This window comes from Embiotoca jacksoni, unplaced genomic scaffold (assembly GCF_022577435.1).
Source record: "Embiotoca jacksoni isolate LCO1_2020_lvr unplaced genomic scaffold, fEmbJac1.0.p SCAF_18, whole genome shotgun sequence".
Lineage (NCBI taxonomy): Eukaryota > Metazoa > Chordata > Actinopteri > Embiotocidae > Embiotoca > Embiotoca jacksoni.
Window position 1 is genome coordinate 8,634,073 of NW_027185318.1, and position 13,076 is coordinate 8,647,148.

General features: G+C 40.4%; 1 protein-coding gene and 1 non-coding gene across 2 annotated transcripts; both read left to right on the forward strand.

The window, feature by feature from the left end:
• Positions 1 to 3,052: 3,052 nt before the first annotated feature.
• On the forward strand, positions 3,053 to 12,656 carry atg9a (ATG9 autophagy related 9 homolog A (S. cerevisiae)). The gene is made up of 20 exons (XM_069152561.1): positions 3,053 to 3,208; positions 3,528 to 3,583; positions 4,617 to 4,768; positions 4,885 to 4,928; positions 5,087 to 5,151; positions 5,311 to 5,460; positions 5,792 to 5,933; positions 6,072 to 6,212; positions 6,318 to 6,438; positions 6,641 to 6,816; positions 6,901 to 7,023; positions 7,368 to 7,555; positions 8,279 to 8,432; positions 8,904 to 9,083; positions 9,191 to 9,403; positions 9,499 to 9,722; positions 9,936 to 10,053; positions 10,150 to 10,414; positions 10,841 to 10,986; positions 11,089 to 12,656. The coding sequence occupies exons 3-20, from the start codon at positions 4,666 to 4,668 to the stop codon at positions 11,095 to 11,097; spliced, it is 2,562 nt and encodes an 853-aa protein (XP_069008662.1). The 5' UTR covers positions 3,053 to 3,208; positions 3,528 to 3,583; positions 4,617 to 4,665; the 3' UTR covers positions 11,098 to 12,656.
• Positions 12,657 to 12,928: 272 nt separating this feature from the next.
• Positions 12,929 to 13,001, forward strand: trnak-uuu (transfer RNA lysine (anticodon UUU)). The gene has a single exon. It is a non-coding gene; the product is annotated as a tRNA-Lys (tRNA).
• The last annotated feature ends 75 nt before the right edge of the window (positions 13,002 to 13,076 follow it).

The following is a 13,076-nucleotide window of genomic DNA, read 5'->3' on the forward strand; positions in this document are numbered from 1 at the left end:
GTTGTTCCAAGCAACCAATATGTCCATGACAATTCTCTAAGGTGTTGTGTGTCCTCGGTGGGTTTTGAATGTGAAATGGGACCACTGACTCTGAGTCCCCTGGCACCATGGGTCAGTAGGGAGTAAGGCTGTCACGGTGGAGTACCATTGATTATTATTGATCGGACACACTTATAATGTAACGAGCTCTTTGTGTTTAAGCTCAGGCAAAAATCAACTCCTATTCTATACAGTACCTAAATCCCACACTGAACAACTTCGGGATCTGCTTTATTATACATCATATTGACAGCTTGATCGTTGATGGGTTAAAATTTTAAGTTAAGCCAACTTAACTCATGGTGCATATAATTATAATTAGGGCTAATTAACACAAACCCAACACATTCTAGGACTTCGTTGTCTCCACCAATACACTAAAACCCCCACCTTGCTGGTTAGGTGGTCCCAGATGTCCACGACATTTTGATATGACATATTGACATTTGACAATTTTAACAGTATTATTAAGAAGTATAAAATACCGCCAGACCAACTTAACTCATGGTTTCTAACATAAAATATAGAGACATAGAAAATTGTAGAAGTACTAATGGGGCAGGAACACGAATGCATCAACTCAATGCATTCTGGGACGTCCACGTTATCTCCCAACTGGTTATAACCAGCCCTGCAAAGAAGGCAACATCCCTGTTGAACATTCCTTTGTGTGGAGATTTCACATCCGCTGTGTTGGGTTTACATTGGTGCTTTTACAGGAAGAGGCTCGATCTAATTAAGTTGCTCTAAAGAGATGACTTCATCCTGATTCCCTTTTTCCCTCCCCTTGCTCAGACCCTGCCCGAGCACCCCCACCTGCCACACCCCACCCCCATAGCCACTATCCCAGCACCACCCATGGGCTGCACAGCAGCATCACAGTATGCCTTTGGACCAAATGAGCTGTCAACCCCCTAATTCCCAGCAGAATTTAGGGTAATTTAATCAACCAGCTACTGTATAGCCTGCAGCAGAGCACACATGCATGCAGACATACACACACAAGATCAATCAGAATAATTTCTATTACTGAGACTCCTTTAGCTCATATGCACCATATGCAATGTTGCCCAAAAGTATGAAACAAAATGAAATTAAGCTGCAAAACATATAACTAAGGTGGAGATTTACCATCATCAGAGGCACTGGTTTGAATCAAACTGTAATACATTTAAATCTCAGTTACTGTTTGGTGTTGATCACTTAGCGAGCTTCGTTGTGGCAGACTTTTTCTACTGGATTAAATTGAATGAAGTCTAATCTGAATCAGAACAGATTTAATTACCCAGATCACTATAATAACTGGATTACAGAGGCTCCCCCCTGACTCAAGACACCCCTGCCCTTTTAAAAAAAATCTCCTAAAATGAGGAGTAAACTGAGAAAAAGGAGGTTGTTTTTTAAGTGAGGATGTTTGTCGAGGTGTAAGAGAAGAACAAAGGTTGTGAAGTAAAACTAAGAAGACTCTAAACATTGGTGACTTGTGTGTATTTGTTTGTATCTTTCTGCTGTAACACTGTCAAGCCCCTGACATATTACTTAGATTTTGTGTTTGGTTAATGAAATTGTCATTAAGGTATATACACACACACACACACACACACACACACACACACACACACACACACACACACACACACAATGTAACAAATGCAGTGACACAGTGAACAAAAGCCCAGCTGTCACTTCAGAGGCTTAACAATCAAATATGAATATTCATCACTGCAGAGAGTGACAGAAGGTGAGCTTCTTTGCAAAGCTTCATCTTTGTACTGTGGAGTCAGCTCCTGCACCTCATCTACTGTATGAACATTGAAATGCACATGTATATTGCTTATTTCAGTCTCACGTTTTATCCTAATTCCTAAATCAGTCGCCTACCCTTTTTTTTCATCATCAAAGTCTCTAATCTTTGGCCAAGACCATTAATAAAATCTCAGCTTGATTTGAAAGCGACAAACACTTTATCTATTCTTTAATGGCTGTTTTATCTTTGGATATTTTGAAGCTTCTACAGGCTTAAATTTTTTGATGGCTTCATTGATGAGGTTTAAATCGTACTGTATGTGTAATCACTAACTTCAGGTCTTTTTGTAGTGGAGGTTGTAAGACATGAGGGCTCGAGATGTCAGACACAATTTTGCTTTCTATATTTTACTAATTTTAATGAGGGTTTATTTAAAGGCCCATAATTTGCTCACAATTGCTAATTTACAAGGAAATTTCAAGGAAAGACTTAAATCAGCAATAATTATAGGGAAGAGGTGCTCATGCAAGTGCATATAAGTTTATTATTGGTAATTTTGCTGTCCATATATTGACTTGCATGCTTGTCGGAAGACAAATTTTGCATGTTTAACTGGCTTTCTGTACGATGACTAAAACTCTGTATCGGAAGTAATTGAAATGACTTAATTGAAACAGATCTTCCCCCCCGTGGGGGTAAATGGTAAATGATTTGTAATAGCCTACATTATAAATGGCAGAATGTGCGTCTGCATATTTTGATTGATTTTGTTACTCCTTTCCTGTACAGGCGATGATGCCGTACATATTGGGGCTCATTCAGATGATTATGGAGTACGACTGATGAAAAGGAGTATTCAAATAAACACGTAACAATGTAGCAAGAACACTGAATGAATTATAAAGTGGAGGAATTACATGAATTACTACACATAACCAACTATTACTATTAGTTTTAATGTATATGCAGGATCTTCATGTGGCAGCATCACCAGGGGGTATCCATACTGTATGGCAGTACCTCTGCCAGTTTTGTAGTACTACTCAAAATGACCAGGTGGGGGTAGTAAACACCCGTTCAATAAGGCAAACAGGACATATGCTAAATGACCCGTCATAGAGGCTCACACAAGGGCGTGTCAGACATGGTATATATACGCCACACTTAGAGCCCGCCTTTCCCAAATCTAATTGGCTGACGTTTTTACGCTGTTGGAGAACTCCTTTTCTGATTGGATAACGTCCCTGTATTTCAGCCGTGACAGACGCCAACACTACTAGCCTGTTTCGAAAATGAAACTGGCTCGTGTCTGACTTCGGCCCAAAAGAAATCGAAAATAAAAAGGGTTATCTTAAAAATCCCCAAAAAAATTCCCTGTTTAACAGTCTTAGCCTGACACAGCGGAGGAGGGACAAGCAAACGGTAAGGACTTCACGCTGCGGGATCCGAGAGGGGGCATTTTTTTTGGATAGGGAGGCAGGCCTGTGCTGTCAAAACACGACAACAACAACAGCACCTGAATCAGTTCTTGCTCGTGTTGGCTTCGTGATAATTTCCACTGTCAAATAACCATTAATGATATTTCTGGCATTTTGTGTGGGTTTTGCTCTGTGCTGTCTGTCGCCTTCGAAGAGAAATGTGGCATAAAGCCTCGTCCTGCGGTCTGTTGTGGTCGTAGGTTAGACAAGGAGACAGTTGAAGAAAAACGACTCTTCCATTTTTATTTTTTATTTTTTTGCAGCTGGAAATGTTGCTTAAACACCAGAGCTGGGTGGGACGTACTGTACAGGAATGGAGGTAAACATGTTTCTGCCTTCAAATATGTAGTGTATGTATTTTTTTTTTATTGTATTCTATTTTGAAGGGCCTCCTCCTTGCTAGAGCACAAGCTGTATGCATGTCAGATTTTTATCTATAATTAAGGTGTAATCTTCAGACAGAAACCTTTGTTAATGACTTATTTGTTTTGGTTTTAGTTTCACATAATTTGTCTTCTCAAGTAAGGCTACAAATAATGATTATTGTCTCGGTAAATCCATATGCTCTTTGGTCTTTAAAGTGCCACATAATGGTTGAAAATATTGACCAGTGTTTCCCAAAGTCCATGTGCAGGCCAAAATGTTTATTATTTTATATTATATCAGTTTATTATCATGTAGGACCAAAGAATGCAGAAAATATTCACATTAACTAAGCTGGAATTTGAGATTTTACTTAAACAAAAAGAGAAACAATAATTTTTTTTGTTTATCCACTCACTGATTAATCAACTAATCATTGCAGCCTTAGTTTCTAGTCTGTTTGAGACAGGATGTTGTTACATAAAGATGTTTTACCACAAGTTTCATATTCACACTAGATCATCGCTTTGTTGCTGAATGATTCACAGGCCGTGTGCTACATATAAAAATCTACTCTGCTGTTTGGACAACTTTTACATGCCTGCTTTGGTTGACATCTTAGTCCAATGTGAAGCCTGTTCAGCATGTGTATGCTTTAGTGTTGAATGAGGAGAGGGCCCTTTAACTGGGAAACCTAGTTTTAAATCCTCTTTGTCAGCAAGAATCTGAGTCCCGCTTCAGAGTTGCTGCTCTGTTGCTGATCCTGACCTTTAAACTCCCTTCTGAAGGGTGATAAAAAATAGAAAATAACTAAAGAATCAATTAGGAATAAATCACAATGAGTTACTTGCAAGGTCGATGTCGGTGGGCTCAGTGGATGCTGTAACATGTGAGCTGTAAACCTTTCTCATTTTATCTTTCTCTTCCCAGCATGTTCACTTTTTTAACATCTTTAACCCTCTTCCTGTACCTTCCCCTCATCTCTCCAGTCTGTAGCAGAGGGTCCGGCTACTTGGTGAGACTGAAGCTGCTGTCACTATGGCACATTTTGACACAGACTACCAGCGCCTGGAGGCGTCCTACAGCGACTCTCCCCCTGGAGAGGAGAACCTGCTAATGCATGTGCCTGAAGGAGCCAAATGTATGACACTCACACAAACCACAAACAAATCATGGACCCTGTTGCTCAGAAACACACCCTCATGTTTTGCACTGACAGTGATGCCCGTCAACTGTTTTATATTCTTTATTTTGCAGCTCAGTGGCACCACATAGAAAACCTGGACCTGTTTTTCCAGAGAATATCCTTTGACATAGTTTCAGCTTGGATAGCTTGTGTGCCATCTTCTGAATATTCTCTGCTAAGTGAATTGTATTTCCTTTAATTTTGCAGTGAATATCTCAACACATATAATTTCTAAGCTCAGATGCATTCATTATATTCCTTAACGTCCATCACGTCTATAATCTGCACCAGAAGAATGGATTCACCTGTATGTTGCTCGGAGAGATCTTTGAGCTGGTGTATGTATCTTATACCTCTTACATTTGATTTTTCACACAGTCTAGTATCTAACTTTCATTCATGGATTTGAATGTGTCTTTTATGTCAGTTTTCGTGTTCTTTGTTCCTTCCTGTCTTCCCACTCCACCTGCCACCTCCATCTTTCTTTCTCTGTGCAGTCAGTTGCTGTTTGTGGTCGGCTTCACAGTGTTCCTGGCCAACTGTGTGGATTATGATGTCCTCTTTGCCAACAAGTTCGTAAATCACACCGATTCATCTAAAGTCACTTTGCCTGATGCGTTCCTCCCAATGGATGTCTGCAGTGCCCGGTGAGTCTGACGGTGTTTTCGGTAAATTTACTTTACAGTACAGAGACACTACAACTATAATCGGATTACAAAAGTGATGTTTCTGAGGACAAGGTCTTACAGTTGTTAAAGTTTTAGGGAGATAGAGGATGCCGGAACACAAATGATAAAATTGCACTTAAATTTTCACGCAAAATCGTTTGTCTTCAGAAATGATTGCAAAATGAAACAGATATATTAGTTGTTTTTTTTTCTATTAAGTCATTGGAAATGTGTCAGAGCTGTGATGTTAATGCTGTTGAATACACACATTTAGGGTTTGAATAATAAAAGTAAATATTTTCTCTTGCAGTATCCAAGACAATGCCTTTGTGATCTTTGTGCTGATAATCTCTGGGGTGTTTTGGCTACATCGCCTCATCAAATTCATCTACAACGTGTGCTGCTACTGGGAGATCCGATCCTTCTACATCAACGCCCTTAAGATGACCATGGTGAGACAAAAAGCAATATGTCAGGATGTTGTGTTTAATGTTGGTCATATGAAGGCTTCTTCTGTTGACATTAAATGCATGCATCACATCGAAAAAAAAAGCCTTTCCACTAACCCATATTGCGTTTTTATACTTCAGTCAGAGCTCCCCTATGCAACATGGCAGGAGGTTCAGGCCAGGATAGTTGAAATCCAGAAGGAGCATCAGATCTGCATCCATAAGAAAGAATTGACAGAGCTGGACATTTACCACCGCATCCTTCGCTTTAAAAACTACATGGTAATACTGTTTAGTAGCTGAATTATTTATGTCTGACAACACTGCTTTCAAATTCAATGAAACGGTGTGACCTCACTCCAAAGCTTTCTTCCGGTTCTTCTCCAGGTTGCCATGGTGAATAAATCCCTCCTTCCTGTGCGATTTCGACCTCCTGTCCTGGGAGAGTGTGTGTTTTACACCCGGGGGCTCAAATACAACTTTGAGCTCATCTTTTTTTGGGGACCAGGTGTGTTTGTATTTTTGGTTTGTTGTGATTTATTAATGCACGTGTGTTTCCTGAATTTGTTTAATGTCCTGTGTCATGTATCTATTTGCATATGTGCACATGCATTTCCCCCTGTTGGCACATGATTTTGACAAAGTCTGGACTTACAAAGAAGCCATATTTTTTTAATCTTTATTGTCTTTTCCTTGTTTTCTTCCTGCAGGCTCTCTATTTGAGAATGAGTGGAGTCTAAAACCAGAGTATAAGAGAGGAAGTAACAGGCTCGAGCTTGCAGACAGGCTAGCGTCTCGTATCCTGTGGATTGGCATTGCTAATCTGCTCCTGTGTCCAGTCATTCTGGTGTGGCAGATTCTCTATGCCTTTTTCAGTTACACTGAGGTAGATTGTTCACACACACATTTAAACTATAAACAGTGTACTTTATAATTAATAGTCATGCTGACAGTAGTTGTGTGTACCCAGGTGATCAAGCGAGAGCCCGGTTCTCTGGGGGCGAGATGTTGGTCTCTCTATGGTCGATGTTACCTGCGTCATTTCAATGAGTTGGACCACGAGCTGATGTCACGCCTCAGCAAAGGCTACAAGGTCAGTGCATCACCTCATTTCCTGTCCATTTTTGATTGTCATCATTTTTGTTGTCCTCTGGAGCCTTGATTGATAACAGCTAGACTTAAAATCCTCCTTCTTTAAGTTTAAAACGCAGACTTGTTCTTTTTCCTGAAATAAATATAAAGAAAACGATGGTCATGTTGTATGATATTCTGCATTACACCTGTGCATGGAGTGCAGAATTTTATTCAACATTAAGATGGTTTTGTATCATTACCATGCTCGCAATACTTACACTTAATTTCCTGCAGAGTTAATAATTAAGCTTATTATCTCCTGTTCTCATCCTGTTCTTTCTCCTTTGTTCCCATTTCCTTCAGGCTGCATCAAAGTACATGAACTGTTTCCTCTCACCGCTGCTGACAGTGGTTGCCAAAAATGTGGCATTTTTCGCTGGCTCTCTTCTGGCCGTCCTCATCGCCCTGACCATCTATGATGAGGATGTTCTTGCAGTGGAACATGTTCTCTCATCAATCACACTGCTCGGAGTGTGTGTCACAGTCTGCAGGTAGGGGAGTACTGTGATATATCAGGTACTGTCATCTATCCAAATCCACATGAACATCATCGATTTAATGATTTGAATAAATGGAAGCATTTTATAAAGACAAAAAAAATTGTTTAATCATTCATCAGAATAACACAACAAACCCCAAAGCCTTATGTCCATACATATAAATACAAATATATAACATGAATGTAAAAAACTAATTTCAACTATGTCAACCGTTAACCATGAGCCATTCCTTTATTGCCCTTGGAAAGCCACCCAGAGTTGTAATCTCTTTAGTGCTCTTCAGCAGCGTATTCTGCTCTAAAACTGATGAGTATAAGAGGGTTTCCGTCCATAAGTAATTTCTGACTCCTTCAAATCTTAATTATCTCAAAACTGAAACAGTTAAATGTCGGAATATTCTCATGAAATGAGTTTTGTCTCTATAACTGTATTCTGTACTTTCGGCCAACTTAAAAACAATAAATAATTTATGAAATTCTGACATAATAAAATCCTCTTTTGTATTTTAGTACGATTTCAGTCTTTCAAACACCAGACTTATTGCTATTAAACGGAATCCCAAAGGTCTTGGTTTTTTTCCTAATGTGGTGCCTGTTTTGTAGAGTTGCAGTGACAACCTGTTATTATATCAATAACACCGTCAGTCAAGAGCTCACGTTGTTAAAACTTAACTTAATTTCCACCGCCTGTCTCTCTCCCTCTTCCTCTCCACAGGTCATTTATTCCTGATAAACACATGGTGTTCTGTCCTGAGCAGCTTTTGCGGGTCATCCTGGCTCATATCCATTACATGCCTGACCACTGGCAGGGCAATGCACACAGATATGAGACCCGAGATCAGTTCTCCCAGCTCTTCCAGTACAAAGCAGTGAGTACAAATACTGAACGACTGAAGAGTTAGAATTGACTTTAAAAAAAAAACTACCATAGGCCTACCATAAAAACTGTTCTAAAGGCCATTTTCTAGATACATATTTTAACATGTCATAGCATGAAAACATAAGGTGTAGTTATACTCACGCATATCTTCTGAACAGTTATTTTTCCACATTTTGCACTCACTGTTTTTTGTATTCATGTCTCATAGCGACTAGAAAAAATACAGATTTCTGCTCTTGGCTATCCACTGGCGCAATGGAGGTTTAGTGCCATGCTTGCATGCTTGCTAGGAAAAGGGATTAACTCCCCACTCATATTTCTAGAGCTGATGGTAACTTTGAAGCTTAAGTCTTTGTGATATGTTTACATTACCCATATCGAAATAACTTTGGTATGCTTGTGAACCCGTCTCTGCTCCAAAGAGTGTACAGTTTAACATTTCCCATTTGTTTGTTTCCAGGTGTTTATTCTGGAGGAGCTGCTCAGTCCAGTGGTGACTCCCATCATCCTCATCTTCTGTCTGAGGAGAAAGTCTCTGGAGATCATCGATTTCTTCAGGAACTTCACTGTAGAGGTGGTCGGGGTGGGAGACACCTGCTCTTTTGCTCAGATGGACATCAGGCAGCATGGACACCCAGCGGTGAGCAACACAGATACAGATACATTTGTGGATATGTATTTAAAGGGCTTATGTATAAACTGTGTGCCACACACTCAATTAACTGACCACTGATCCTCCCTCTGTAGTGGATGTCAGAGGGGAAGACGGAGGCATCTATCTATCAACAGGCAGAGGATGGGAAGACTGAGTTATCGCTGATGCACTTTGCCATCACCAACCCCCAGTGGCAGCCTCCTCAAGAGACCACACATTTCATCAGCCAGTTAAAGGAAAGAGTTCACAGAGAGGCCACAGGGGGTCCTTCAGAAACACATCCGCTGTCGTTGTCGGAGTCTGAAGTACGCCGATAAACTAACATTCAATTATCACAGTGGTCCTATCTATCCTCTTCTGGGATATGGAGTTACTCTCTTGTACTTTCTCTCTCTTGTAGCCAAGGAGTCTCGTCGCAAACTTCTTGACAGGTCCCTCTACACTGGCCTCTGTTCATTTTGGCCGGGACAGCTCTTTGGCCAATCATGCAGCAGCAGGCATAAGCGATGGGGCGTCCGCCTTACGCTCTCTTTCCCCAATCAGCAGCAGTCTTCACCTCAGAGGTAGTTTGAGTGCAGCTCACAGGGCTGCCAGCCACACAAGCAGAGCAATGATTGGCTCAGGGTGAGAAAATATTCCTTCTGAATTGTCTGAACTGGTTTTCAGGCTTCAACTTTATGTCCTGACTTGAGATACTCACTGAGCTTCTGGATAAAAACAGATGTACTCACAATTCGAAGTGCAAAATTTACATTCAGTGTTGTCCTTTCTTTTCATCATTGTCTTATTCCTGTTCATGTTCTGTTTTCTCCACATTTCTGCTCTCTTCTCCTGTAGGACTGATGCCCGAACTATAAGCTCAGGCAGCAGTGCTTGGGAGGGTCAACTTGCCAGTTTGGTCCTATCAGAGTATGCCTCCACTGAGATGAGCATTCATGCAGTCTACATCCATGAGGTAAATGTGTATGTCCATGCTTGAGACAAGTACTATATCACTGATCTTCTCCAACTTGGGCCCCATTCATCTTTGTCCTGTTTTATTTTCCTGAAGCTCCATAAGCAGCAGTCACGTGGCGAGCTGTCCCGTCACACGTGGCACAGACAGGAGAGCGACGAAAGCAGTGACAGCGTCCCCGATGAAGTGAGGAGCGAACCCAATCCTCACTCTCGAAATTTCCCCCGCTCACACACTTTCCCCACCACAGTTCCCAGTCCGAGCGCCATTCCCACTTCAGCTTCAGCCACCAGCAGTACCACCCTGGGCCAGGGAGGGGCACAGGGCAGCAGTCACCAGCGCTACAGTGGACCCCCCATAGGTATCTGCTTTTAAGTCATTAGCCCTACTTTTTGATAATATTACTCATTTTAGGCTTATGTAATTGACATGGTGGCACTGCATTTGTGAAGCTGATATTTTTCTGGATGAAAACATATTGATAGACAAATATACCTTTAGAAAATTAGTACATTTTAGAAAGAGACATGGGATCAGCTTGGAAGGAAGTTTACAAAATAAAAAAGAAATTTCCCCTCGGGGATTAATAAAGTGTATAAAATCAAAAAAAAAAATCAAATCAAAACAAGAAACCCTAAAAGTGAGTAGGTATGTCATATATTTTTTAGATTTGTTTCAATCAACTGAGGACATTTTACTGCACAGTAGCTGCACAGGCTTTGTACAGATCTGTGTTAAATGCAAGCACTTTTCAACTTCACTGTATATGCCTTTCTTTTTTTCCCAGACCCTTTTAGTGCAGGGGGGAAGGTAGTGAGGTCGGCCCGTGTGCCCATGGGAGGATGGGCAGAGGAGGGTCAAGCAGCACCACGACACCATGAGACACTACCAGAGGAGAGCTCAGAGGATGATATGCCTCCTCGCATACACAAGGTGAATGCTTTTTGTGTGGCTTGAATGACTATGTTAATTTGCCTGTATGCACCACATGTAAATGTTTTTTTTTGTTTTTTATCTTTCTCTCTCTCACTTTAGGTTACATAATCAAGCCATCTGAATAAGTATCTCCATCCCACCATCTAGAGATAACCAAACAGACAAACTTTATCCAGGACTGACCGTTGGATCTCACAGATGAAGATGGGAATGTGCAAGACGGGTGTACCATGATCCCTTCAGACTCTCATGTAGAAACCATCTGGACATGTTTAGATTGATCCCGCCATTCACCGTTAAAAGACAAAATGAGTTTATGACATCCATGACTTCATGATATGCCTAGACAGGCACACAAAGTTGACCTCTATTTATCAGAAGAGGACCTGCAGGATCAAGTTATTTCTAATAGCCGTTGATAACATCAGATTACACTACACCTTTTTCTAATGTCAAAAGATTACCTAAAGAACGTGCATGTGTTGTTACAACGTAAACAAAAAATTGTGAGCACTCAGCACTGCTGGATGCATCCTTGGTATGTTCGCAACAAGTTGCCCAGAATGTGACCACAATAATCCAGATTGTGCTGTTTGTGATGTTTCTACTTTTACAAATCCGATGGCATGAGAAGAAAATTGAAGAATGTATGGTGGCTCTTTGACAATGAAAATATTCACAGAAATGTGTTTCGAAAGATGCTGGTAACACACAGACTTTCATTGTGAATATGTGCAGGAGGCTGTGTAACCTACCCTCTGCTCTGTATTTGGGTCTTCCCAAAACGTATGAAGGCCTCAACAAGTTTAAAATTCACTTTTGAATAACATATTTTTAAATTCTTCTGCATTGCTTTGCAAGAATATTTTATAAAAGGTTCTGAAATTTATCCCGAAATCTGGCTGCGTTTGCACAGGTAGATTTTTGTTTAAAAGATCAATTGTATAGAGTAACGCGGTATTCTGCATGCACACATGCACTGTGTAAATAAATGTTATCAGGTTATTTCACAGCAGCTGTACGGAATAATTCATCAGATTTACACATGCTGATCCACAAAAGCTGTATGCGAGCACATTTTGATGTGATGCCACTTAACTCTTGTTATATTACCATTCATTTTTCAATTAATAGTTTCAGTAAACAAATAAGGCTGTTTTAAGCAATTAATATTGACTTGCCTCACAAAAAGGGCCCAGATGCAAGTGCACAGAGACCACCTACTCATCTCTTGAAATACATCACCTGACAATATCAATACTATACCGTGTACCACATCCTGCTTAATCTCAGCATGGCAGTTTTCCTGTCATAAATCCAGTTCTTTAAATGAAGAATGCACTTTAATAATTTGTTAATGCAGAGGGTGTCACTTAACTAAGACGGTGTGTATGTGTATATTTTCGTATACATATTTTGTAATTATTTAATTTATCAAAGGGATAGGTGCCATGATGACTGACAGCTGTGAAACAAGGCTATGTTCTCTGTTGTGTACTTGGATCGGGATAAAGAAGCACTGGCACACTGTGGGATGTCAGGATGCAGTGATTCAGTGCGGTATGGGTAGATTACAAGTGATTACTGCTGTTTATTTTTGTTTTATAAATCCTGTAAAATACCATTTTGTACAGATGTAAATTCATCTATTAAAGACAAGGTGAGGACTTTGTGTGTCGACTGAAAAATAATAACACAAAAAGTGACTGCATATGACTTACAACATGCTTGTATAACCTGGTTTCATACAAAGAGGTAACGTCACGAAGAATTTTGTGTACAGTTAGCCCACATTATAGACTGTATTTAGATTGCCAGCATAGAGTTACAAACGTAATATGTTCCTATCACGGAAGGTGGGAGAAATGTGTAATTTCCAAGAATAAGCGAACATCGTTTTGAATGGTTATTTCCTTACTTGGACGACTGGCGCTGCAGAGCCCGGATAGCTCAGTCGGTAGAGCATCAGACTTTTAATCTGAGGGTCCAGGGTTCAAGTCCCTGTTCGGGCGGAATTATTTTCGCTGTTGTCTAGGAAAAAAAGAATCAGGACTACCTTATTTTTGAATACAGTTTACGATTCCTGC